This window comes from Chamaea fasciata, unplaced genomic scaffold, assembly GCF_029207755.1.
Source record: "Chamaea fasciata isolate MVZ Bird 193981 ecotype frontalis unplaced genomic scaffold, bChaFas1.0.hap1 SCAF_1, whole genome shotgun sequence".
NCBI lineage: Eukaryota > Metazoa > Chordata > Aves > Passeriformes > Sylviidae > Chamaea > Chamaea fasciata.
Window position 1 is genome coordinate 116,981,000 of NW_027094086.1, and position 25,319 is coordinate 117,006,318.

The window sequence follows — 25,319 nt, forward strand, 5'->3', positions numbered from 1 at the left end:
GGTTTCAAACTTTCTCTGATTTAGGACAATGCTCAAAGACAAAGCCTGGAACTTAAGGCTGATTAGTGTAAATAAAATACTCATGCAACCATTGTTCTGGGGACATTTATTATTACTTTAGGCCACATATCCAATAGAGAATTCATGTTCTGGTATCTCTACTCATCTTCTGGAACCAGCTGAAAATGAGCTTTTGCTTCCTAAGTTCAAGATGCACAATTTTCTTACAACAGTAGGGAAATCCCAAAGTATTGAACATTCACTGCAGTTTTTAAAATTAGTCAAAACTATATGCCTCACAGAAGGAAGTCAATGCTTAATATTTCCTGAAAAAATAAGCTAAAATGAACTCTAACAAATGTTTTGGTCAGTATCAAAAATTGCTAATTCTGGTAGATTATTAGTTTTCCCAGATTTTTTATAAAAATACCCTAAGACCTTTCTTTTAATAGACTTCAGTTCTTCTGTGAAGCTCTTAGGTCTATTCAGCTTTCATAGGAGCTAGCCAGGACACTTTATGTATTTTAGGAAAGATAAACCTGCAGTCAGAACAAATTTTCCTGCAGCAGGAAATTCTAGAATAACATCTAAGGGTAAAAAGGACTGCTCTTGTCATCTAGGCTTGTTCCCACATCTGAACCCACAGGTATTTCACACAGAAAGAAGTCAGATTTAAGGGATCTTAGTATGAAAAGGGATTTTGAATTAAATGCTCTGTTCTTAGCCTGCAGTGGATGTTCCCTGTTTTCCCTGTTCTGTTTTTTCAGATAATGTAAATGTAACACAAACAACATTTCCCAGAGAAATTAAAGCAGTGTCCATTGTTACCTATTGGTCATATTTGTTTGTGCTGAAGTGACATTTGTTTATTTTTGCTTCTCAATGCCATATGCATGAGTTTACTGATTCAGAACTCCCTGAATTTTTGATCCTGTTCAACACTGTGAGAAATCTCAGATGAAGGGTTTAATGCATTTTCCAATCAATGTGTAGGGGAAATTTGGCCTTATCAATTTAAATGCTGGAGATCCTTTCATTGCATTATGGAAGAATCTTCTCTAAGCAGAGATTATTCTTAAGAACTTCATAACATTTAAAGGTTAATATGTTAGGTAAAGAACAATATCTTAAGACAAACATTTTTATTACACGACATGAAGGGATAGTTCTGATTAAATTACACGATTATTTGAATGGGAAAGAAGACAAAGTGCATCATTTCTTGCCCTCAACTTTAATGCCTTTAATCAAATAATGACCTTCTGGAAATAGTTAATTTTAAGCATTTGGAAAGATCAATACCACTTTGCCACCAAAAAATGGCCCAGATGATGAAATTTGATGTATTTAAAGTACCATTTCACCCTTTTAACCTAGTAAATAATTTAAAATGCTTTCAGTACTCCTTTGCTACCATTATGTATCTCACTCAAAGTATTATGACTTTTCCAAAAGCAACCTTTGTGTGCATTGTGCAGCTCACAAGTTTAATACTAAAGACTAATACTATATGCATATATGGTAGTGGTTGTGTTGGCCCTTTTTCTTCTCTTGTATATGTGGAATCTGTTGTGTAAAAAAATAGTAGTGTCTGAGTGCAGCCCATTGGAACAATAATGAGATTGTAAAGCAAGTTGGATGGCTTTTGAAGGGGAAGAAGTCAATATTTAAAGTTTAGTCCATGAGTTCTTTTCCTTTGTTTTGTCTATAAGCTTTCCTGTTAAAGGTGAAGGATTTGGATTGCTCAGACAATTAAGAGTCCATTTTACCAAGTGTAATTTCATATCTGCGTTCTATAAACTGGAGTGCCTTCAGCATTGTAAATAATAAAAAATTGCCCTCTATTAGCATGTTTGTGGGCAGATTAAAAACAGTCTTCATTAGCATAAGTAACACTTACAGATTCTTTTAAAAGTAGAAAATTATTTGTTGAATGATAAATTGCTACCTTTCTAGTTAGTTGCTGAAAATGTGCTCATTCAAAATGCCTACTTTAGTTTAGTCTACAATACTCAGATTTTTTTAGTTAGAAGTACTGTTTAATGGATTATGTACTTAGTCTTTGTTCAGAGTCGATGCTGAAATGCAATTCACACTTTCTGCTAAAATGTTTGTATCAAATACCTCCCTATTTAGATTGATTTCTTTTAACACCATATATTTTTATTCTGCTATATGTCCCAGAGAATGATACCAAATAATCTTAAATATACTATAACCAAAAAAACCTGAGCATGTCTTAGCATTGATACTCTAAAATGTTTTCCCTTCTTAGATTTAAGCTGCAACCTTTCTAAAAAATGCTGAAGTCGTTGTTATTCTGTAAGAAATATTCATCATTTGGCAAATTATTATCACTGTAACAAACTGACCAAGCAAGTTCAATTGCTTTACCTTGTAGCCCTTCCTTCTCAGACTAGATGTGTATGTTTCTGATTTGGAAAGCTTTGGCCAGAGAAGAATTTTCCTGATTGTTATGTTATCCTCTTTGATGTAATTAGGTAGGTATTTACACCTTAGGTGTAGATTTTTTTTTTTTTCCTTTCAATAAAAAAGGATGGAAGAATATTTTATTAAAAACTCTATGTGAAAGAGCAGAAGATTGTATTTAAGCACAGCAGAGGTCTAACTGTAAAGAATAGAATTTGGATATATAGATAAAATGCATAGATGCTTTCTTGAAAATAAGCGTGCTCATGGGTATTGCAGAGCCTAAGTTTTGGCAGTTATCCTCTTTGCGCTTTTCCTGCAATAGTTTGGCAGTTCAGCTTTCACAGGTTTTTTTCTCTAATGTCTTGTGTTTCTTTACTAAATCCCTATCAGAAAACCAGACAGAAGACTCTTATTTATTTTAAATATCTTAGGTTTAGCATCTTTTTTTTTTTCACCATTTTCTTGCTTACTGTAGCAAGACCTTTGCAGATGGTACTTGGTTACTTGAAAGTGCATAACAGTATTTTCTTTGTAGCAGATGGATTTAAGACTTTTAGTTCCCAATAAATGTAGGTTTACAATACATAACTTTACAGGATTTGTGTTGTATATAACAGGTTTGAACATATTATCTCAGAATTCATCTGCATGGCATTTTCAGCTTATCCAGGGCCCATGCCAGTATTTTAAGTAATAGGGAGAGCATAGTGATTGATAGCAGCTAAAGGCGTGATTTTGAATAGAAACAAAGGTTTTAGAACAGAAGGTGTCAAATTAAACTTTGTCAGTTTGAAAAGTAGTAACATCCTGAAAGTTCTCCAAACATATTTACATGTGGCTAATGTTTATATTTTGCTTTGTACTCTCTTTATATTCAGTGTAATGTTGCCTGGCAAATTTACTCTGTTTTAAAATCAAGGTTGTTCCCAATGTCATTTCTGAGTTTTGGGGGGTTTGCCTTTCTGCATAAACGTATCAACTTCATTATTTTAATGCTGTTTTCTTAACAATGCACTCTATATGCTGTATAAACCAGTTGTGATCTAATCTGATTTATAAATATTTCCTTATTATTCTGTGGTAGTTTCCACTTCCTGTAAAACTAAAAAGACAAGAAAAAAAGGAAACTAGGCAGAAATTGCTCTAGGCTTAAAAAAGCATGAAAGGAGGAAAACCAGCCATGTTACATTCACTTGTAAATTCAACTGCATCATCTGCAGCACTTCATACTTTTTTAGATCAAATGGAAACAAAACTTATAAATTTTACAGAACTTAAAATTAACCATTAGAAAAGTCCATGGGTGATTGATTACTTTTTCTAAATTTTGTAAAAACATTTCATACTTTCTCATGTAGGTGACTTTTATGAAGGAGATTTGTTTCATATGCAGAATTCTGAACTGTAAACTAAATTAAATACTTCTATTTTTTTGTTTGTCTTGAACCAAAAGAAAGCATATTGGTATAAAGTTCTCATTCTCTTAACAAAGTAAGCCCCTACAGCCTCTCTTGCCGTCCATCCAATATCTCTTCTGAGAACATTGGTGAGATCAACTTTCATAAATATGTACAGAAATAAACCATGAAGACCAAAATACGATTTCTATCCTTGTAATTGTAAAATAATTCAGTTGTTTGTTTCCATGTTTTCCATCAAATGTTTCATCAGAGTGTGTCTACTTCTTTAAAAATGTGCCAAGTGGAATGGAGACGTTTTGGTAGAACAGTAATCTTTTCTATGTACCCTAGCAGAAGTATCTGTCTTCATTATCTCAAAATCCCTGAAAGGCTAGCAGAGACATGTTTCAGGTTACAATTCACCAAATAATTTTGAGTAAGGAATTAGACGTATTGTTTCAGTGCAAAAATTGAGAGAAAAATACTGGAAATACGTTAGTTATCAGTAGTTAATAAAATAAAGTCTGACCTAGTAAATACAGAAACAGAAAGGACAGTAAGGGCAGAAGGTATTTCTTAGCAAAAGCTGTGGTGAAATATATATTTAATCAACAGAAAATGTCCTTGCCTAGGAATTATTTTTTCTACTGGATTTTTTTTTGGTTATAAAGTGTTTCTACTGCATTTTTAAGAAAAAACAAACCCTGTGATTTCCATGGTCAGCAGACAAAACGTGCAGCTTCTAAATGCATGGTGCAACTTCTTTTCCAGCTGTGTGTATGCCTTGGAGAGATGTCATGGGTGGAGACAGGTTGTCTTGTCTTTTTTTTTTTCTACTTCCACCAAACTGTCATGATAGACAGCTCTGTTCTTTGTTTCACCACTATTAGAAAAAGAGCCAATGGTTTCAGTGTGAAGCAGTGCAGATTCCAGGCAACCAAAGGATAATTTTTACAATTTGGCATGGGATGGTTTGTGGCCTTGGGGTTCTTTAATAAAGAATTTTGTAACTGCTTTTCAGTTAAAAGATCTCTTCATCATCTTCTCTCCTCCATCCCCAACAAGCTACCTCTGCTTTCTGAGTGCACCACTTTTAACTTACTGCAATAAACGAATACTACTGTTGAGTATAATCCAGCACTCATTTTTCCCGTGGATGCAAGGTGAGCAGAGAGCCATGAGTTACATGTTGTTTTTGTTAGGGGCAGGGAGATCTCGCCCTGCTAATACATTCCAGTGAGATTCCAGAGACCCTTGCTACTGTTTTGAAAACATGCCATACAATTCCAGCCAGGACAGGCTGAGTGTGGTGTGTTGTGTGCGAAGGCATTTGGCCGTGTTTCCAAGTCATCTTGCTAAACCCTGGGGCAATACTCAGCATCCCCACTCAAGTGCATGGTCAAGGAATGGAGAGTGCTCCATCCCTAGGGTGTAGGGGAGCCCTTCTGCTGCCCCTGCTCTCCCCTGTCTCTGCTCCCTCCCTAGTACACCTCATGAGCACCTGGCAGATTTTGGCCCCATTTACATTTTTGCTTTTTCAGCTCTGCTACCACTGTCTCTATAACATTTGTCATTTTGATAGTTTCTTGGGGGCTTTTTCTTCTGTGTAATTTGTTCAGTTTTCCACTTATATCCAAAAAAATATACTTCTAATTTTTATACACACTCACTAAATATTTTCATATACAATATGAATGCACTAACATTATTTGTTTACTTTTACTCTTCCTGTTGTGGCAATATTTTTACACTGCATTTATTAACTATTTATATTAGCATATGTATATATGTATAAGCATTTATATTTATTAACTGTTAGCTAAAGATATGAGTATCTTCAAAAAATACATATCTATATCATATCTATGTGTCTATTGTATCTGTTAGTAAACCAGTCTGGATAAACCATTAATCCACTACCGGTACATATAAAAAGGATCTAAAAGCTTCTGTACATTTATATTATTTGTTGATTCAATAAAATGTCACATTATCTTTCCTACAGCATTAAGAAATAAAACTGCATGGACCTATTTTTGAAAACAGATCCTTGAAGCTAAAATAAAGGAAAAATGCATGTTTTATACATGTAATATTTTGTTCCTAAATTTTAATATATTAGAAAATTCCTTCTGATGCACTCTGTCCTAGCTAGAGGGTTTACATTCCTCTTTTAGAACTACCAGTGCACAGTTAAGAAAAAAATCCTCAATTAAATTTTAAGAAGATGTAAGGAAACATTAAATTTTCGTGATGAACTCATATATCTCTTTCGGAAGCAAATTAGCAACTGCTTCAGTTCTTGCAGGGGATTCTGTTGCTGACTTCATAATATGTGTCCCGAAGACTCTTAGGCACCTTGCTGTCCTTGATGTGGAAATGTATAAATGGTGTATCAGAAGCTAGAGCACATCTTCCTTCCCCCCCAGCCCCTGATAATCCTGTATGTAAAACTGAGAGACTAGTTTTTTTCTGGGTCTATGAGGACATTCTGGAAACAGGTATGTATCACTTGAAATAAGCTCACCTGCAGAGAAACCTCTTCTTGTAGCAGAAATTAAGAAGTTATTGCTTGACTGCATCTAGTCATAGGACTTCTGTCTTTTGAAAGGATATTAGGGAGTTCCTCTACTGCTGTGATTTACGTTAGGGAGCCCTACAGTCAAGCAAACAAACAGCAGTGCTGTGGTGTGAGACCAAGTGGAAGGTGCTTTCCAAAATACCTATGCTTGGTAGGTGTCTGTGAAATGGCTGGGCAGCCTCTCAGTGTATTGGTGTTTGCTTTAAACTCAGCCTGAGCAGTTGAAAGCCCTTTTGATCAGGTGAGAGCATGAGAGAATGCAGCACCTCTAAAGTACTCCTTTCACCCTCATTTTGCCCCTTGCAGTGTGACAGAAAAAAACCCTAATGTTCTGCTGATTTTATCTTCAAGGGATGGCTCTGTGAGCTGTTACGTTGGAAAGAAGATCCATCACCAGAGAACAGGACCCTCTGGGAGAATCTCTCCATGATCCGAAGGTTCCTCAGTCTTCCTCAGCCTGAACGCGATGCCATTTATGAACAAGAAAGCAATGCAGTTCATCACCATGGTGACAGGCCTTCCCACATTATCCATGTGCCAGCAGAACAGATTCAGGTTAGTTTACCTTGGCCAATCCCGCAGAGCACTAAGTAAATAAAGCTTTAAACGGAGCAAAGGAAATTAGTGTTTCTTCCCTCCTGGTCAGGCTAAATGCAGGTCTCCCGGTGCAAGATAAGAGTGTGCTGCCCTCCACCACCGCAGTTCAAAGGAGGCCGTGCGACCACCCACCGTTCTTGTTTCGGTTCGCTGGGCGTTTGCAAATGTGTGGTGGTAGCACAGAGGCAGCTGTGTGTGCAGGGCAGGGTGAGCCCCATGCTGGCTGTGCCTGGCTGGACAGGCACCAAGGCCAAAAGGCACGGGCATGTGGCACCGGTGTCAAAGGTCTTCCCAACAGAGCAGGACAACCTTGTTGTGCTACTGTTTGAAAACTAAGCAAGAACCCTCAGCAGTGGCTGCTCATCCTGGGTAGGAGTGAAGGGAAGGGAATTCCTTATCCCACTTTAACCCCAGCTGAGACTGGGGTGAGTCAATATTTGTTTGTTTTTCCTTCAGAGCCCCTCTCCCACCACCCTTGGGAAAGGAGAGCATAGAGGCGCTTTCCTACCAGGCCTGCTGACCACTGGACCTTGGCTGGGTGCTGCTCCGCAGGTGAGCCGGCACAAGGGCACCATGTCAGGGACCAAGAGGAGGGGATGCCAGACCCACACCATGAGGCTTGGAAAAGCTGCCCTCTGCTTCAGGGCAGCTCCAGCAGAGCCTACTCCAAGAGCTGCACGCACCCTTTTTGCTGGCACAGGCGCTGCCAGCCGGGAGCAGAGCTGGCAGTTGTGCTAAGCTGTGTAGCCCAGGTTGTCAGTGGGGACTGCTGTCTCTCTGAGCTGGGGACTCTTTAATCGCTTCTCACAAAAGGCCTGAGGTTAGCCTTGTAACTGCTCCTTCTTAAAGGGCACATATTACCCCATGCTTTCCCAACCTCAGCTGAGACCCTGTGTATCACTTGTATTACCTATACAGAAAAACATTTACAAAGCTAGGAAGGATAGAGTTATCTCGCAGCCAGAAACAACATGAGTGTATATTAAAGATAAAGCAAACTGAATAAGACAATCCCTTAGGATATCAAGTACTAAAATAATTGTGAAAGCCTGGAAACTTGCTGTTTGATTTAGCAAAAAGAGAGAGAAAGATCTATATTAAGTAATAAAACAGCACTTGTTTGAAAATGTACATTGTTTTTAATAAAATCGCTTCTTAAGGGGATAAAAGGAGAAGCTTATGCACAGTATAAACATTCAACCACTATGCCACTTACTTAGATTTTCTTGCCTTGTTGATAAAAGTTGTGTGTTTGATCTCATAAATATTATTCACATAAGCAATTGCATTGTAATCTCTTAATATGACTTGTAAGAGTAAGGATTGGGAGATTGGGCCTGTGTTTTGTCTCGGCTCTTCTACATGGCAATTGTTGTAGATGCATAAATATGTAGCTCAGACACAAGTTTTCAAACTGTGTATACAAAGCCTCCAGTCTTGTAAGAATTTAATGTGCTGGGAATAGTCTTGAATCTCTTCAGGACTGGAGCCTTGAATGGGACTTCTCACAGACCATAAAACATGAAAGGATCTGAACAGGGATGAGGAAGGAGCCCTAATTCCAGAGTGTTTGTGTCAGATCTTAAAATATGAGATCGCTTGAAGCAGTGGCTTCTGAACTGTTTGTGGAGGTCTCTGCAAAGTCTCCACAACCTCAAGAGTCCCTATGAAGTGGACAGAATTTTAATCCCTCCAGTATTTATACCATTTGTGCATTTTGTGCCTTTTTGGGTCTCAAAGAACTGCCACTAGAAGCCTGGAAACCACTACCAAAACACAAAAAATTGTTGAAGGGAGACTCTCAAAGGGAAATAAAATGCAGTGATAGCAACTGCTTGTTTTGCTGTGGTTGTTTTTTAATAAGTACTGGTGGTTTGTACCATATGACAAGAAATTTGCTGATCCAAAATATCTTACTAACCAGTGCTTCCTGTGCTGTGCAGCAAAAGAATTGTCAACACAAACAGTAGCTGATAACTTTACTTTTGATTTTAAGCATGATCTTATAGTGTACTGTACTCTGGTGGTAGATGAGAAAAACATTTCTGTCCCTAGGGCTCAGTGCCTCACCTTTTAAGAATGTTTCTGAATCCATGCTTGCAAAACTTCATTTTAAGCTCTTGTTAATTATTTACATCATGATTTGCTTTATCTTATTCTTCTGATGTGCATATTGGCTCATTTTTTATTGCCTGAATTTTTGGAATGCAGCATGTTCCCTTCTAATAATAATAGTGCAACTTATTTAGAGCTTTGCATCTTAGTACTTTATAAATATTAACTAAATAATCCCCAGCACAAACACAGAGGCAGGTAAATAGGTCTGTTCCCTGTTTATTTGTTGGGTTATGGGCAGCACAGGCCTGCTCAGCGACCACAGGCAAAAGAGGTCAGATCCAGTAGGGAAAATACAGATTTCCTACCTCCAGATCCCTTTGTCCTTGCTGAGGCCGGGTTTGGCAGCGTCATGTTAGGCGCTTCCAGCCAGCACATTCTGTCATAATGTTTGCAAGTTTGACGAGACTTCGGTGCATGCCGAGGTCAGATCAGCAGTGAGGTGCTTCTGTACTTTAAGAGCTAAAATTCTCTCCTTCCCCCTGACTCCTCAGTCCCTTCATCTAGCTATTGCTAGAGATTTGCAGCCCTTGTATTTGGGCAGCAGCTGCCGTTGCTGGCAGAGCTCCGACACGTTTGCCCTCATCTGGCACTTTTCTCACTTTGCCCTTGCTACAGTTCTGGCTAAGCTGGTCAAGTTAATCCTAAATCCTATACTATGTCACCTACTTCGCATTTTGTCTTGTCTGCGCTTGACTCGTGGGGCGTGTTCATTAAAATTTGTCAGCTAAACCACACCAACGTTGTATCCTCGGTGCTTTTGGTCCGGCAAACCTACGGTGTTCTTTTTGTTCTTCCTTTTTTCCCCTTCCTTTTTGTTCTTTAAACTTACTAAGCCTTTGTTTGTAGCTCTGCAATTTCTTGCCCCCACTCCCTCCCCAGGATTTTCTCACTAACAAGATATGAGCAAGAATACATGTACAAAAAAATGCTGTTCTTTGTCTTGCAGCAGCAGCAGCAGCAACAGCAACAACAGCAGCAGCAACAGCAACAACAGCCAGGTCCCAGACTACCCCCAAGGCAACCGACAGTAGCATCACCAGCTGAATCTGAGGATGAAAATCGTCAGAAACCCCGACCGCGAACAAAGATTTCTGTTGAGGCCCTAGGGATCCTACAGAGTTTCATACAAGATGTAGGCCTGTATCCAGATGAAGAAGCAATCCAGACTCTCTCCGCTCAGCTTGACCTGCCCAAGTACACCATTATCAAGTTCTTTCAGAACCAGCGGTATTATCTCAAGCACCATGGGAAGCTGAAGGACAATTCTGGTTTGGAGGTGGATGTTGCAGAATACAAGGAAGAAGAGCTGCTCAAGGATTTAGAAGACAGCATCCAAGACAAAAATGCAAACACGCTTTTTTCAGTTAAACTAGAAGAAGAGTTGTCAGTAGAAGGGAACACAGAGATTAATGCTGAATTGAAAGACTGATCTAAAAGTATTATTTTCTTTCAACAGTGCCGCTGGTATTTACTAATGAAATGAAAATTCCATCTTGCGTTCTGTCAAAAACCCTTATTATTCATTGTTTGGCCAATGAATCTTCCAAACCTTGCACAAAAGTTGAAAAAAAGGATAATGCAGACTGCACTAGATGTTTTACTCTGTTTTACAAACTGCTTCGCAGCAACAGATGAAGCGTTGAGGATTGTTTGATATTAATTTGTGTTCACTGGATACACTGTGAGTGTACCCAATAAGCATGATACCAGTGATTTTGATTCTGGAGCCTTCAGACAAGCATTACAACTTTTGTGATTTACTGTTTTTTCGTTTTTGTTTTGTTCTTGTTTTTTAATTATTACTGTAGCACTCCACACTTGATCTTTGAAAAATCACATTTATTTAAAAAAATAAAATAAAAAGAGTTTGTTACTCTTGTTCTATTGTATGTTACAAAAGAACTATAGACTGTGGAATGCAGTTTAAAGATAACATATGCCAACAAATGCCTTGTATTATATGGCACTGCCGTAATTCAGATTTGTTTTCTTTTGGAAATAAAGGTCACTGTATTTTTTTTTCCATTCTCATTGTTACATGGTTTTAGAGAAAATGAAAAAGAAAATGTGAAACACAATTTAGTCCTCATTATTTATTTGTAGATCCTGCAGCATCATGTTGTAATTAATTTTTTTGGAAGTTTCCGTTAAATGTAATATTGCTTCTCTTGTTACCATACTGATTTTTTTTTTCTATTTATAAATGTATTTTGATGGGCAGTAAAACAAAGTGTCTTAAAAGTTTTAAATAGAGAAAATGTGCTTTACACAGTTGCCTATAAAAAGTGCTCTATGTTATCCAAGCAATTCATACTATAAGCTTCACTCTTATTGTTGTATGCAATTTTTACTATCATGCAAATAAGCTTAGGTAAATAAAACTAATAGATCACCTTAGAAACTTATGCAATTAATGTGAAAATAATTGATGTTTGCAATGTGTCTTCCTTTGGTTTACAATCAATTTTAAAGCTACAGCTGTATAAATTTTCTGTATAAAGGTGTATTTCTTTTTTATGAGTTTATTGCTATGAAAACACCAGTTATTTTGTTACAGCTGGCTGTTTTTATAAGTGTATCACAATTTTCTTTATGCAGAAATGTTCTGACTAGGAGTGGTTATTGACTGTAACTACACAATTAAAATTGTTTGTATGGTATGATATGGCAGGGTTTGTCTGCGTATGTGTGTATCTGGGAGGAATAACTTGTTCTTAGTGCACATCATACCTTCTTGCCACCACTCTGTTCTCCTTTAAAATCACAGGCAGATTTTTTTAATGACCTTCTTAAAATTTGAATTTAGATAACATACTTCAAAAAGAAACACAGTTTGGTTATGAAAATCATAACCTGTCTTTTCTTGGTTTAAAAACTTGCCTGCCCAACAGAGATAGCAGGATATTATTGAGTCAGAAGGCTATCAGGCATAAACATATTTACAGTTCCTGGCAGTAATGCACTTATAATGGATACAGCTGGTTTTATTTTACACTAGAATTATGCTAACACTGTTCCTTGCACTAATGTATAAACATTAAAAAAACACATTAATAGTCATAAAATAAATAGGAAAGATGGGCTTTGCCCATAGCAATCTCTTTCTAAGCAAGATTATTTTTAATGATCACTAATAAGGTTCTTGATAAAGCCATAACAATTGGTGACCTCTGAATTTATGCAAGGCTCATGTCTAGGCTAAAGAGCAGTCTGCAGCTAAAAGTTATGGAGTACACACTGTTGGTCTCCTAGGACAGAAATAGCTCACACACATTCAGGATGGGGATTCAGCTCAGTTCTTCCCAAAATGACTAAAAGTTTGCAAAATTCAACGTGAACTTCAAAGGCACAAATGACTCTTAGCAAATGTCTTAGTTTAGTTCCATTAAGCTCATAAGGAAATTTAAAAGTGCTGCAGGTTTTCCTTTGTCTCAATGTCTTTGTGGGTCCACTGAGCAGCTCTCAGCTGCGGCACCTCTTGGCTTCTCCCAGGACTGTGTTGGGGCTGCACCATGGTTTGAGCTTGGGATCCAGTCCAGTGAAAAGAAAAAGCCTTAGTACCACTCCGGGAGGGAAATAAGCCTTAGGAGGGACACATATGTAATTTGGCATAGCATTGCAATAAAAAGGCAGTAAAACTATGTTCTCACTTAAGGGACTTGTAGTAGCTATAAAACTATTGATAGCCCAAAGCTATGCTGGTCACTAAAAGGCAAAATTAAGGGAAGTGACTGTGATCATGATTGGATTTCTTCCCTTACTTCAAATGGCACTGTTGCTTTGTACAGCCATGCAGCTGGTGCTAGGACTGACCCCTGTACACAGCCAAGGGGCAGAGCATGTAGTCCAGGCAATGCAAGCTGATTTGGTGGGCAGGACAATGCTGCTGACACCCTTGGGTACACTCTATAGCTAACAATGTGTGCATATAAAAGGCAGAAGGGGAAGTGAAGTGTTGCCTGGAATATACCTGTCTCCACACTCAATGCTAATGCACACAGCACTCCGAATACCAGAAAGAGGGTAACCCTACAAGAGCATAAGAAGAAATGTTTATAAAGTAGTCTTTGCTATTTTGCAAGCAATTTCCTTTTCTTTTATCATTTTTAAGTTTTATGGGTGCTGAAGTAGAGGCCATGTGTGCTTGCAGATGGTTATTATAGCTGTTACTTTTCCATTATCTTTGTTGTTCTTTCTCCTGCTGTAGCTGAGGTTATCTTCCAAATAGTTCAGCCTCTGTAGTCACACATTACCTGCACAGGAGTTCAGATCATTGCCTTTTTGTGTCCCAGTGGGTGGGCTACAAGTACAAACTTTTAACTTGGCCTATGTGACCAAAAGCATTTTTGTTAAATCTTTGGCAGTGTTTTCAAATGTGATACGAGTATTAAGGATTCCAGCTCTCTGTGAATGCAAGATTTGTACTGTTAGAAGTTCAGCTACAACAATTATATGCCACCTTGACTCATGGACCAGTTAGACTACCTAGAAAATTACCTTATGTCCTTTTCTGTTCCTTAAGTTCCTTTTTCTCACCATGTGGTAGAAACAAACATACAAACAACCCCAAATGATCAAACACACCTTTCCACAGCAAAGATTAAGAAATCAGACTGGAATTCTGTAATGAAGCACAAAAATTGAGACACAGAGCCACTATTAGTTGGGAAGTTGTTAGTAAAACTCACTGAGTAGAACTTCTCTGAGTGTATGAAATGAGTATTTCATATATACTTAGGGAAGAATGGGAAAGGAACATTACTAGGGATAGAATTTAATCTGCAAAGAAAGCCAAATGCCTAGAGAAGAGGGAACTGAGTGCTGGGAGGGGATGGCAGGACTTAGGTTTTACTACAAAACTGAAGTTAAGTATTTACCATGTTTTATGGTGTTTACCATAAAAACTGGATTATTTTTACTCCCTGATGATTCCCATTATTCTATATTTAACTGACAAGATTTAGGTGTATATGCTAGAATCCCTGGTGTATGCTAGAATCAGGTGTTTTTCCACCCTGAAAGAAACCCAAATAGGCCCCAGATTCCAAGAGGTCTGTGGCCTGGGGACAGTCTCAAGCCCACAAGTTGCTTATAAAGACTCACTACCCTAAAATGGAGGGGGTTAGGTTTGTGTTTTGTATAACTACTTAAATTGGTAAGATGACTCAGCAAAAGCTGTCTGTGTATAAAAGTAAATTATTGCACTTAATTTTTTTCTTTTAGTTGGGAAGGTGCAGCAAATTGAGAAAGGAGAAGGTTCCTTCAAACCAGTGATTTTATTGCAATGATTTACAAAGTCAGTGCTTTGTGTGCTGGGAAAGCACCAAATATTACTAAGTTCATTTGCCAAAGCAAATGCTCCATATGTTAAGAGCAGTATAAATTAGATATTAAAGAGGCTCTACTAGAACATCAAGCATTACCAATTCTGCTTAACTTATTGAACTTGTGCTTTGAAGTCAGGTACATTGCAGAGACCAAAGGTATTTTGATTTTTACATAATGATTTATATTGTGCTTTGAGTAACAGTCCCATAGCAAAGCAGGGATATAAATATACTCTCAGGCCTTTTTTTGCACACAGAGGTAATTTAGGTTGGTCTCCTCACAGTGCCTTGCGTCCACACACTCTTTTACTACAACAAATGAGCTAATAATTCAAACTGCAATAAGTGATCCTCCTTGGAGCAGGAGTAGTGCTACTTGGCAGTGAGTTTGTTTGCTTTCAGGTTCATACGGGAGCCTTCCCGCCCGCTCAGCTGCTGGCAGCCCTCCCACTATCTCACGCTGTATTGTTTCATTTTGGCCTGACCCAGGCACTCTTCCTGCTCCAGGTCATCTTGGCCAAATATCATCTCTCCTGGCTATGTACACCATTACTCAGGTATATGTGCCACAGTTTAATATAAAGCAGCAAGGACTACATGTGTCTGATGTCACCCATCCTTTGTCATCGCCATTCATGCTGTGAGCTCTGCAGAGCTGCTTGAATAAGCCACTTGCATTGGAAAGAGACACCTGTAGCAAACCCACCAGGAGACAGGTTGCTTCTGAGCTGATGGACTAGAGGGGGCAAGGGGACGTGCATTCCAGAGGGGAGAAAGAATAAAGGTGCCAAAGATGAAAGAATCAGCAAGGTCACAATACCTACCCTTGCATAGGGGGATCAAGATTTTTTGCAAGGCATGCTGTGGCAATCCTCAAAATACAACAGACTACTGCCAAGACTCCAAGGAAAATGCACAGTTGTCTCCAATTTGGGGATTTTTCCCTGTTAGGCAATATCTAGTTTAGCACAAAAACCTCCTCAGATGTCCATGGCTAAAGAAGTCCCCTATCAGTTTGTCCTCTGGTACCATCCCTGTGTGTAAGATACACGGGATCCTTTTCCCAGCTGCTGACATCTTACCATGTCAGATGCAGCTGGGACTCTCTTTGTAGGTTACTTGCTTACCCATACAATGTGCTAAAGTAGTATCCAGGCTGTAAGCCCTCTCATTTTCTTCCAGCATCACATCCAAACAGAAGCAGTGTGCTTGCAGGTTCAAAGCTCCTTTTTGGAGCTGTCTGCTACAGTGCTCCTTCTCCTCGGACCAGATGTGCCACAGCAAATGTACTGTATAGTTCAGATGTTTATCATAGTGCAAGAAAACAGAAGAAACATGACTTTTGTGGGTGCAGAGATGTATAAAACACTCACAGTTCAGAAGTTTTGGATCAAGTAAACTGCCCCAAGATGCTTCGGAGAGAGATTTCACACTGCTGTAGTTGTCTCAAAACATCAGTTGCAATGATTGGAAATTGTTGGGTCCAGAAAAGTTCGTGTACAATCCTACTATATTTGCAGAGCACCTTCTGCCAGAACAGAATTTGCAACAAAGGGCAGTCTGCTTTTTTATTTGTATTATAGAAGAAACATTCTTTGCAGTACAAACCTTGTTGCTTTTCCACATCTACGCTAAAGCAGGACCCTGTCCTGATAATGAGCAGCACTACCTCAGCTATTTGTCCCTCATATGTGCCTCATCTTCAGGGGGGTTCCCCTCAATGTGTCATGCCCCAAAACAGCTTAACTCTTCTTCACTCTCCCATCATCAACCATGGCCTTTCATCTGTGGTCAACACTTTCACCTGGGGAAAGTAATCCAGAAAACATCTTACCTCAGAGCTAAACCAGGGTGGGGAAAGGTAAACCAGACTGTCTTTTCACAAGGAAAGGAAAAGCGATTCTTTATCTTTAACAGCATGGCAGCTTCCACTGTGAAGTAAGTAGAGGTGGTGTTGTTGGTTTGTCTTAGTAGGAAAAAATGCTATATACCCAATTTAATTAGGATTGAATATCAGCAGGAAGATGAGTAAAGGAGACAGCAAAGGCGGAAAAGGGAGTGAGAAGAAATATCTCAATAAAATCTTATTGGAGGCAGTCATGCCTAAAGGTGGCTGGAGAACTACAACACTAGTTTAAATTAAAGGAAATCTAAGTTAGCCACAAATAAAAACTAAGTGAGGACCACTTTGTGGTTCACATTCTGGATGTCCTGTGAAAATGGAGAAAGAGGGAACACAGTAACAGAGTTGTTTCAGAGGAAAGATTAAGTGAAAAGGCTTATAAAATGGTAGCTCAACTTGCTGCACAACCATAAGGGATGCATGGAAAGTAAATACAGAAAGAACGTTCAAAACTTCTTGTAACGCAACTAGAGGCAATGTTTGAAATTAACTACTAGGATTAAAAATCAGTTAAAGGGAGCAGTTTTCTGCACATCCAGCCCCTGAACTCACTGCTGTTTGTGCCCCTTCATACCAAAAAGCACAAATGGCTTTAAAAAGGTGCAAAGAAATTGTGAAAACAAAGGGTTGATCTGACCTTCTTTTGAAGAGGCCAAGAACTGTTTTCCACTCTTGTACTGGACAACTGGCAACCCAGTGATGGCATCCATACAGACAGTGCCTAGCATCCAACCAGTTGCTTTGAGTCCTCCACAGTCAGAAGTGTGACAAATTTCAGTGGGCTGAAATTTGCTGTCTTCTTGGTCAGGTATGCTAAATGCAGTTTGTGTACTTTATTCACTGTATTCTTCATAACCAGATTTTTTAAAAACTGATTTGAATAATTTCATTGAGGAGTAGGTCACCTCATATTTACAAAACATTCTCTCCCACGCATGCCAGCATGAAAATTTATACCCAAATCATTTTGGTCATTGCCATGGTACCAGTAAAGTTGCTGTTCACAACTGTACTCCAACTGCAGCAAGAGTAAAGTAGGGCTCTTTTGACCCCATTTGTCTACAAAACTGGGCCATTTTTTATCCACTTGTTACCACAGTTCTTTCATCCTTCCCTCTGTACATCCCACTTCCATTCAGGTTTAGCTGACCTGTTCCTTTCTCTTCTTCAAAAGCTTTAAGGAAAGGTTCACACAGGATTAAAAAAAAAAAAAAAAGAAAAAGAAAAAGAAAAAGAAAAATGTATATATTTACATCTTCACCTCATAAGCCATCACTCCCAAGCATTTTAAAGATGCACTACAGGATAGCCAGGAGAACCACAGGAGTGTACTGATTTGGTTCCAGGTCTCCTCCAGTTCTCACTGGGCTTTCTGGAGCAGACTCTGGGTGATGGGATGGTCACTGCTGGGGGCACCTCCCCAGGGCAGCACGCAGCCCATGAGCCTGACACCGCTTGCAAACACCGTTAGACAAAAAGAGCTCCATGGGAAAGCAGATCAAAGCAATGTGATTGCATTTCACGTTTGATGCAGCTCATTCCTGAAGCCAGAGTGAATTGCCTAATCCAATGTATCATTTCTGTGCAGGCAGACCCTTGGGCTGGCATTGTGTCCCATGGAGCGCTGCTCCAGTGTGCAGCATCTGCCACCATCTGCCCTAGGGCTTGGCTTCGGATTGCCCTCCTCCTTTCCACCTCCTTTTGGGAGATGCTTTGCACAAAGTTTGAAGGCCAGAACTCAGGCTGTTTCAGGCCCTTCAGGGCATTTATTACCCTCCCACTTCCTCAATTACTTGATCTTTGATCCACACTCCTAACCTTTAAAGATTCAAAGGGGCATATTTCCAGTGATTTAGCTTCAATTTCGATTGCTATTATTTTTGGAAATAAAAGTCTATCTGCTTACCCTTTGTCTCTCCTCTTTAATCAATATGACAGCTGTTGATCACAACCTCTGCCAGCCAGTCAGTAGATGGGACAATTACTCTCACAAGGACTTTCAAGTCCAGACTTTTAACCCACAGGATCTAACATGGAGCAGCTGCAAGAGCTCTGAGTAGCAGCTGCCCCTTTTCTACTGCAGCTGCTGAGCTGCTCTCCTAGTGGTCTCTGGCTTCTTTGCTAGGGCAAGGGGAAAGCTACTTTGTTTTCTGGGCACCCTAGTATAAAAGGTTAGTTCACTGCTGCTGTAACAAAGGAGGTGAAATGCCACGGTCAGCTCCCATCCATGGTCGTGATGCAGATTAGGGTATCTGGGGTAGTTCTTTCTACCTTGCACCCAGCCAGCAAATGAGTGAGAGGCACAAGACACAACAGAAAAGCTTTTCCTGGCCTTATAGTCACAGAGCACTGAGACTGGGGATAAAAATATTTCATTTAAGGCCATATTATCCCACATCTCCTTGGTTTTACTGTAAGCATTGGTCATCAGTATCAAACCATCTGTACTGCCAGAGTTGAGGGATATAAAGCTATAGCTGCAAAGTGTTACTGCTGATAGTAAGAAGTTATGTGCCACATGCAAGTCAAGCAGCTATAACTGCAGTTTTCTGCCTGGACATGTGGTCTTTTATCTACTCCTTCAGCACTGGCGTCTGGCAGAGTAAGCAGGAGGGCATTCCTGACTTCAAGGAAATTCCCTCCTTCTGCTGATTTCTCCATCCTGGGTTCTTCCAGAGCCTGGTTCATTCATTAAAGGAAAGCAAAACACAAAGTGAATTCATAGTCACTTGCCTAGTCCGTCCACAATACCTCAAAGTGAGTTACAGGGCTGGCCATAGGGTCAGGAAATTATTTCAGAGGATTTGTGCTGACTTTTTTCAAATGCTCTATCCAGCTGTGCAATCAGCTGTTACACCAAGGCACCTTGATGCCCCACAGAGGTGTCCCTTCCAGCAGGCAGGTGAGAGGGTCCTTCAGCACAGGGCAATGAGTCTGCTGGGTCTGTGTAACAGTGTGTTAATGGCCCATCACTGAAAGTGCCCTAAGAGAACAGCATCAGAGGCAAGTGAGGAACAGCACAGGGAAAAAAGCATGTGAGTGGGAAGGGTTTCCTTGATGCTGAAAAAGTGGAAGAAACAGTAAAAAGAGGTGGGGGAAAAAAGAAATAAAAGACAGGTGGACAACAGAAGTACACACTAATATCAGCAAAATATCTTACCCCTCACCGATACTAATGTTATTCCAGTGTTTCCTCTCATGTCTTGGACAGACTTGCCAGTTTTACACTCAGACAGAAAAAAAAGAAACCAATAGAAGCTATTTCTTCCCCAGTGAAGGAAGTGTTTTAAACTTTGACAGACTTCGATTCTTTTAAATTCTTCTTCATTATTATTCTTTCTTTTGGGTTCATACACATGATGTTTATCTCATCCACGTATGGGAAGAGGGGGAGGAATGGATAGGCTTGACTTTGTGCTAGCTGTTGACAACAGTTGTTTAATTTTTTGCAGCATGCACCCAAGTATCATGAGACTGAGTAAAATATAAATAAATATGGTCTTTGGAAACCCCATACATCTTTATGGCCTACAATACCTTCAAATCATGGAAAAACACATGTTTATTTGTTTGTTTGTTTTAAAAAAAGATTTTGGCGGCAATGCTACCTCCCATCGCTGTAAACAAGGTCAGAAGGCCAAAATTAGTCTGTCCTATTTTGCACAAAATAGTCAACAACTTAAGATGTTTTTGCAATAATCAGAAAATTATTGACCGGTGTCAACACCCCCTTTCTGATAAACTGTTGAAATGTTAATATTCTTGGCAAAATTGTTTTTGCTCTAATTACTGTATCCATCTGGTCTATAAGATTGATTATACTGTGAGAATGTTTGTTCTCTTGTCTCCTGCAATGATGGGCCTCTCCTTGGCGCAGAAATAGTCCTGCCTCATCTTTACACAGGGACAAATATGCAGCAGAAATCAAACCAACACTCAGCTCCTATGGAGTGGAATAAAAATTCCTTGAAGGAGTTAATACAGTAGACATCAACTGCCTCTTGGATGGAGCAACCCTTGGAAAACTATTGCCCTGGCCCAGATGAAAATAGCTGGCTTTCACCCAGCGCAGGTATTGGTGACCAGGAAAGCCACCAAAAACCTGGGAGCCCACAAGTGCTGGCATTTCTGCAGAGTTACTGATTCAGCTGGGGAGAAGTTTGGCTACTTGGCAATGCCAGGCCCCCTCTGCAATAGCTCCTTGGCAATGAGCAGCTGAGCTGTCTGAGGAGCAAAGTCTTTCCTGTCTGATCTTTCATCAGCACCTGCAAAGACTAATGTTACCTGGATTGGATTGGTTATTTCTGGAGCCAATGTGTAATATTTGTGCTAACTGTGGCACGTGCCAATAAAGACCCAGTAAAAGTAATGTCAAGTATTAATCATTATTAAATCTGATTAAAACGAAACAAACCACAACAAAACCCCCATATGTTTTCTTCTGAAAAAAAACCTGAAAACAAACCAACAACAAAAAAAACACAAATACAAAGCCAGTGGAAAAATGATTGCTTTATTGGAAAAATCTCCTTTCTCATGGCAAGTATGAGAGAAATTAAAAATTTCATTTGATTTTGTACTAGTATTTTAAAATGCATGCACAAAAAGTCATACTAACTCAAAAAAAATATTTTCTTTGGGCATTCTTGCACACCACCTGAACATTCTTATTGGAAGGTGATGCTTTCTCACACACACAAAATGAATTTCAGCAAATACATTTCTTATAGAAATACAATTTTCAGTTAAAAAAATTAAAAAGCAGCTATTATTTTCCAGATAGTGAACTGTGTAATCATGTCTAAAGCACTTAAAAACCTGATACTTGGACTGAGAGTTTTTCTAGGTTTTTCATTTTAAAAGAGATTTAGGGTCTTTGCAAAAATATTCCAAGTTCTTGATTCCATAGGGTGTACTCAATGCATATGATTATCCTTGCAGAAAGAAGCTTAAGGGCTAGAAACTTCCCAAAAGGAAGGAGGACTTTCTAGATATTGGAGGGATGGCTTTTTCACAGTTTTAAATTCATGATATATGAGTACATGTAACTTTTCAGGAACTGGAACTGCAATACAACGTAAAAGAGCATCTGCATTCATTTGCACCTTTGTGTTAACCCTTCGTTTGTGCCAGTAGGGTGTATCAAGTTGTACTCAACTAATACAGGCTGCTTCCAGTGTCCCAGTTACTGTGCCATGCAAGAACACTTTCAGAAGAGTTTAAGGGAGAAGGGGGAGAAAACTCACAGAAAAATTGCTATTAGATTTATTGGAGATGGTATGGGACAATTAGGTATTTAGGTTAAATTCCCCCTTTAGGAAAAGATGTTGTATGCCCACTTCCTTAATGTGCTGTTACACTGCTTAGCATTTTTTTCTTTTCTTATACCTGAGAAATATTTCCGTGGGAAGAGGGGGACTGTAGTTCAGCCTTTACATAACTTCTCTCCTGCCTTCTTCTGGTCTGACCTTCTCTTCCCATTTCTCACAGCAGTTTCCAGCTTTAAGCATAGTGTCTTATCATTCCTTCCATTGCATTAGCAGGAGATTTGCAGGACGACAACCTATAGGAGAAATGTAGTAGAAGTTTCTGCAGACTTCTTGCTTCAAATAAGGTTTCTCAGGCTTGACATCATGCAGCAGAGACTTCTACTCTGCCAGTACTACCTCCTGTCTTTGTGTCTGGTGATCACCATTCAAAGGACTTCCCACCCAGAAAAGACAGATTTTGGCTATTGCAAAAGCTGGGGAGTAAGAAGATTCCTTTCAAAATTAGCAAAGTCCTAGTTAGGTACCTGGCAGATATAAATCTGGGATATCTTAGACTGTAATCAGAAGGCATTTCTGATCAAAATTTGAGCTGACAGCTATTTTTAAATTCATTTTTTTAAAAAGACTTTTTCAAGGTGTATGATTGTAGCAAACACCATGGCAAACATATCCCAGAAAGTTTTGACACAAGAATCTCTAAATCTCAGTAAGGAGGAGGACTGAAACTTATGAGCCTTACCTAGAACAGATGCAAATAACTTAGAAAAGGACACCAGCAACAGTCAAGACCCCACATTCCATGAAGCGCAACTGGGCAACCCAGAAGTTCAGAGATAAATTAGGGATTTTCTAATTATTAACCACGATGGTTACTCTTTGTACAGGGACCCTGAGCACTTTCTCATCATTCCCTTTGCAAAATACACGGAGAATTGCAGCGACTGAATTAGGCTCAATAATTTCCTGTCTGCCTGCAGACTCAGACTGACATCCTGACGCTGTACTACACTGGAGGACTATTTTAAAAGCTGCCTTTACAGGCATGCTAGATGTAATGCACTCTTATTTTTAAATGAAATCTTTGATTATGGAGAACAAGCCCATGGCTAGGGAAGTGAGCTGCAGAACCACAGTCTGTGGGGGACCATGCTTATCGCAGCAAAATCGCCTTCTCAGTGTTCAGCATTGCTGCTGTGTCATGTTACAGTAATAACTGCAGATGAAGAGCTTTTAATTCATTGATAAAAGCAGAAGGCTGGAGTAACTGGCTAGCTGTAATGAGGCTTATTATTCTGCAGCTAATTTGCCGATTATGTTAGAGTTTTATTTCTGAGCACTTGTACCAGAAGACAGCATTATCAACATAGCATCTGAGCATAGAAGGTCCTGGGAAGAATGTTAATGAGCTGTCACCTATCTCAGCAAAGGTCCCCATTATTAATAGTGAGTATCCTAAGTATAGATCAGAAACTCTCCCTGAAGAGTGTGCAACCTGTGTGAAATATGATTGCTCATTTGGAACATAACCAGAAAGTAATGGCAAAGTCATGTCTCATTTAAAAGATTGTGGTTTCTTTAATGTAGGTAAGTGGATAAGGGCTCAGATGAAGCACCCTGGTGTGGCAGCGGGATTCCCACACACCCCAGCAGCCCCAGCTGGAGACTTATCCTGGGAAAAAAAGGCTGCTCATAAAGGAGAACTCTGCTGTTCACTACTTCTACCTTCTTTAACATTTCTGTTTCCTTTTTCTTCGTCTCTGGAGGCCAGGAGACTTTGAAGACTACTGAAACATAGGAACTCAACCTTTCTCTTACTTCTATCATTGAGATCCTCAAAGAGGATAATAACACATCTATTTTTTTTTGTCATGGAATAAAAGCAACATCATGATAGATGCACAGGTAAAAGATATAACATCTGGGGACCCACCCATCACCTGGATCCAAGCAGACCTTTAGTCAATCACATACAATCATGGCATCTTCCCAGGAATACTGAGACAGGTTTTGGTTATCCTAAAATTTCCTCAAAATCTCACTGGGAAAAGGAATTCTTTAATATACTCTTGCTTTGCTATAGCTGGTCTCACACCATTCCCAGACACACACAAGTCCAGCTCCTTCTGTGTGCTTAGCAGAACATAATATCATATTAAAACAGAGTTTCCTTGAACCACCCCCTTTCAGGAAAAAGCATCACAAGCTTCCTTGTGCCTCAGGAGTGAGGAAGAGCAAGAAGTGCTTTAGTTGTTTGAAAATTTTGTATATATGTCCACTTGTCACTAAGCTGATGAGAAAGTCATGTATTGAGTTAGACTTTAGCAGGTACAAAGTAGACAAAAGCACAGCAGATATTGCTGTAGGATATACTTTGAGTTGGGATGTAACAACACTGTAGTTCAGAGAGGTAATTTATCCTAATCCACAGAAGCCCATAATTGCTTTGCAAGCTCACTGCCTGTTCAAGGGAATCACAGGCCTGAGAGTTTCTTGCCTGCATTGTGTACAGCCCAAAAAATTGAACTTCTACCTCTAAGGAAAAAAAAATTAAAAATAAAATGCAAAACCCCTCTCATTTTCTTAAAAACACAGTAGTCAGCAACAGGTATAGTCTCTTTCCTGTTCATTTAAATATTGCTGTCTAAAAACTTGCTGCCATTTCCTAGTGGTAGTGTGCTCTGGTTGTTAAAACCAGTTTAAAATTGTACTTCATGACTGATTTGTAAAAGCATCAGTTGCTGTAAATATTAACATCTAACTGGGATAGCTGACATCAGATAATCATTGTCTGTCCCCACAGATGAAGCTGTGGCAAGCCAAGGGCTGAACATGGTTGATCCCATGGGCTTGCCAGCCCACAGGCTGTCCCAGAGGAGCTGTGCACAGGCCTGACATGGCCATAGGGACTGGATGACAGCGGCATCCCCACCAGGTCTTGCCCTTCCTTTTGGGCAGCTTGCCTTTGCCATGCTAGGGGCCACCTGGAGCCAGGAGGAAGACTAAAGAGAGCTACCTCAGTTATGAGATTTACTTAAATCTGACCCTTGCTTTTTTCCAGAAAGGGACATTTAGGGGTCAATTCCACTCTAAACTGTGCTGCCTGTGCTCCAGCACATGCTGATTAGCCACGAAACTCCAGGCTGCCAAGCAGAGCAGGCACACTGCATGCCAAGCAGCTTTCCAGGCCAATGCCTGAGCTGCGTGACCCCAATCCCATGCCCCGGTGCAGAGTTCCTGCATCCCACAGCAGGACAGTGACCACACACCTACAGAGAGGAGAGACTTACCACTGTGTGTGGTGGGCATCTGACACACAAGATCCACAGCCTTTGCAGAAGGGAGAGAAATTATTTGCAAAACAATTGAGGAGGTGGACAGTGATGGCAAAATCCCCTTTCCGAGAAAATGTCAATGAACTGGCACAGCCTCCTGTGCATATAAGATATTTTCTCTATTAGAGACCAATCCACGTAGCTACAGGCAATCTAGACTCCTTAGGGAAACAGAAGGTTGCCTACTTAGACTTATTAGGAAGGGAAATGGCTGAGCAGCTGGATGAACAGGCAAAAATAAACTACCTGATATTCTTCCAAGTGCTACACAGTTATCATCCCCATTTCTCTTCAGTCTTCTTGGCTTTGCAAAGCCAAAGGGACTTAGATGGTTAACATTCAGGACTTAGAAACCCAA

The 25,319-nt window shown here is 39.7% G+C and overlaps 1 protein-coding gene across 5 annotated transcripts in view; it reads left to right on the forward strand.

Annotated features, from left to right (window-relative positions):
* Nucleotides 1-11,794, forward strand: part of SATB1 (SATB homeobox 1) — a 92,474-nt gene extending 80,680 nt beyond the window's left edge. For 4 of the 5 annotated variants that reach the window (XM_066194760.1, XM_066194744.1, XM_066194751.1 and 1 more), the window contains 3 exons: nucleotides 6,766-6,969; nucleotides 7,468-7,563; nucleotides 10,076-11,794. In XM_066194760.1, the coding sequence (XP_066050857.1) occupies nucleotides 6,766-6,969; nucleotides 7,468-7,563; nucleotides 10,076-10,558 (783 nt within the window). In that variant the 3' untranslated portion in view covers nucleotides 10,559-11,794. The remainder of the gene's footprint in view (nucleotides 1-6,765; nucleotides 6,970-7,467; nucleotides 7,564-10,075) is intronic. The other variant, XM_066194769.1, reaches the window with a different exon arrangement.
* The last annotated feature ends 13,525 nt before the right edge of the window (nucleotides 11,795-25,319 follow it).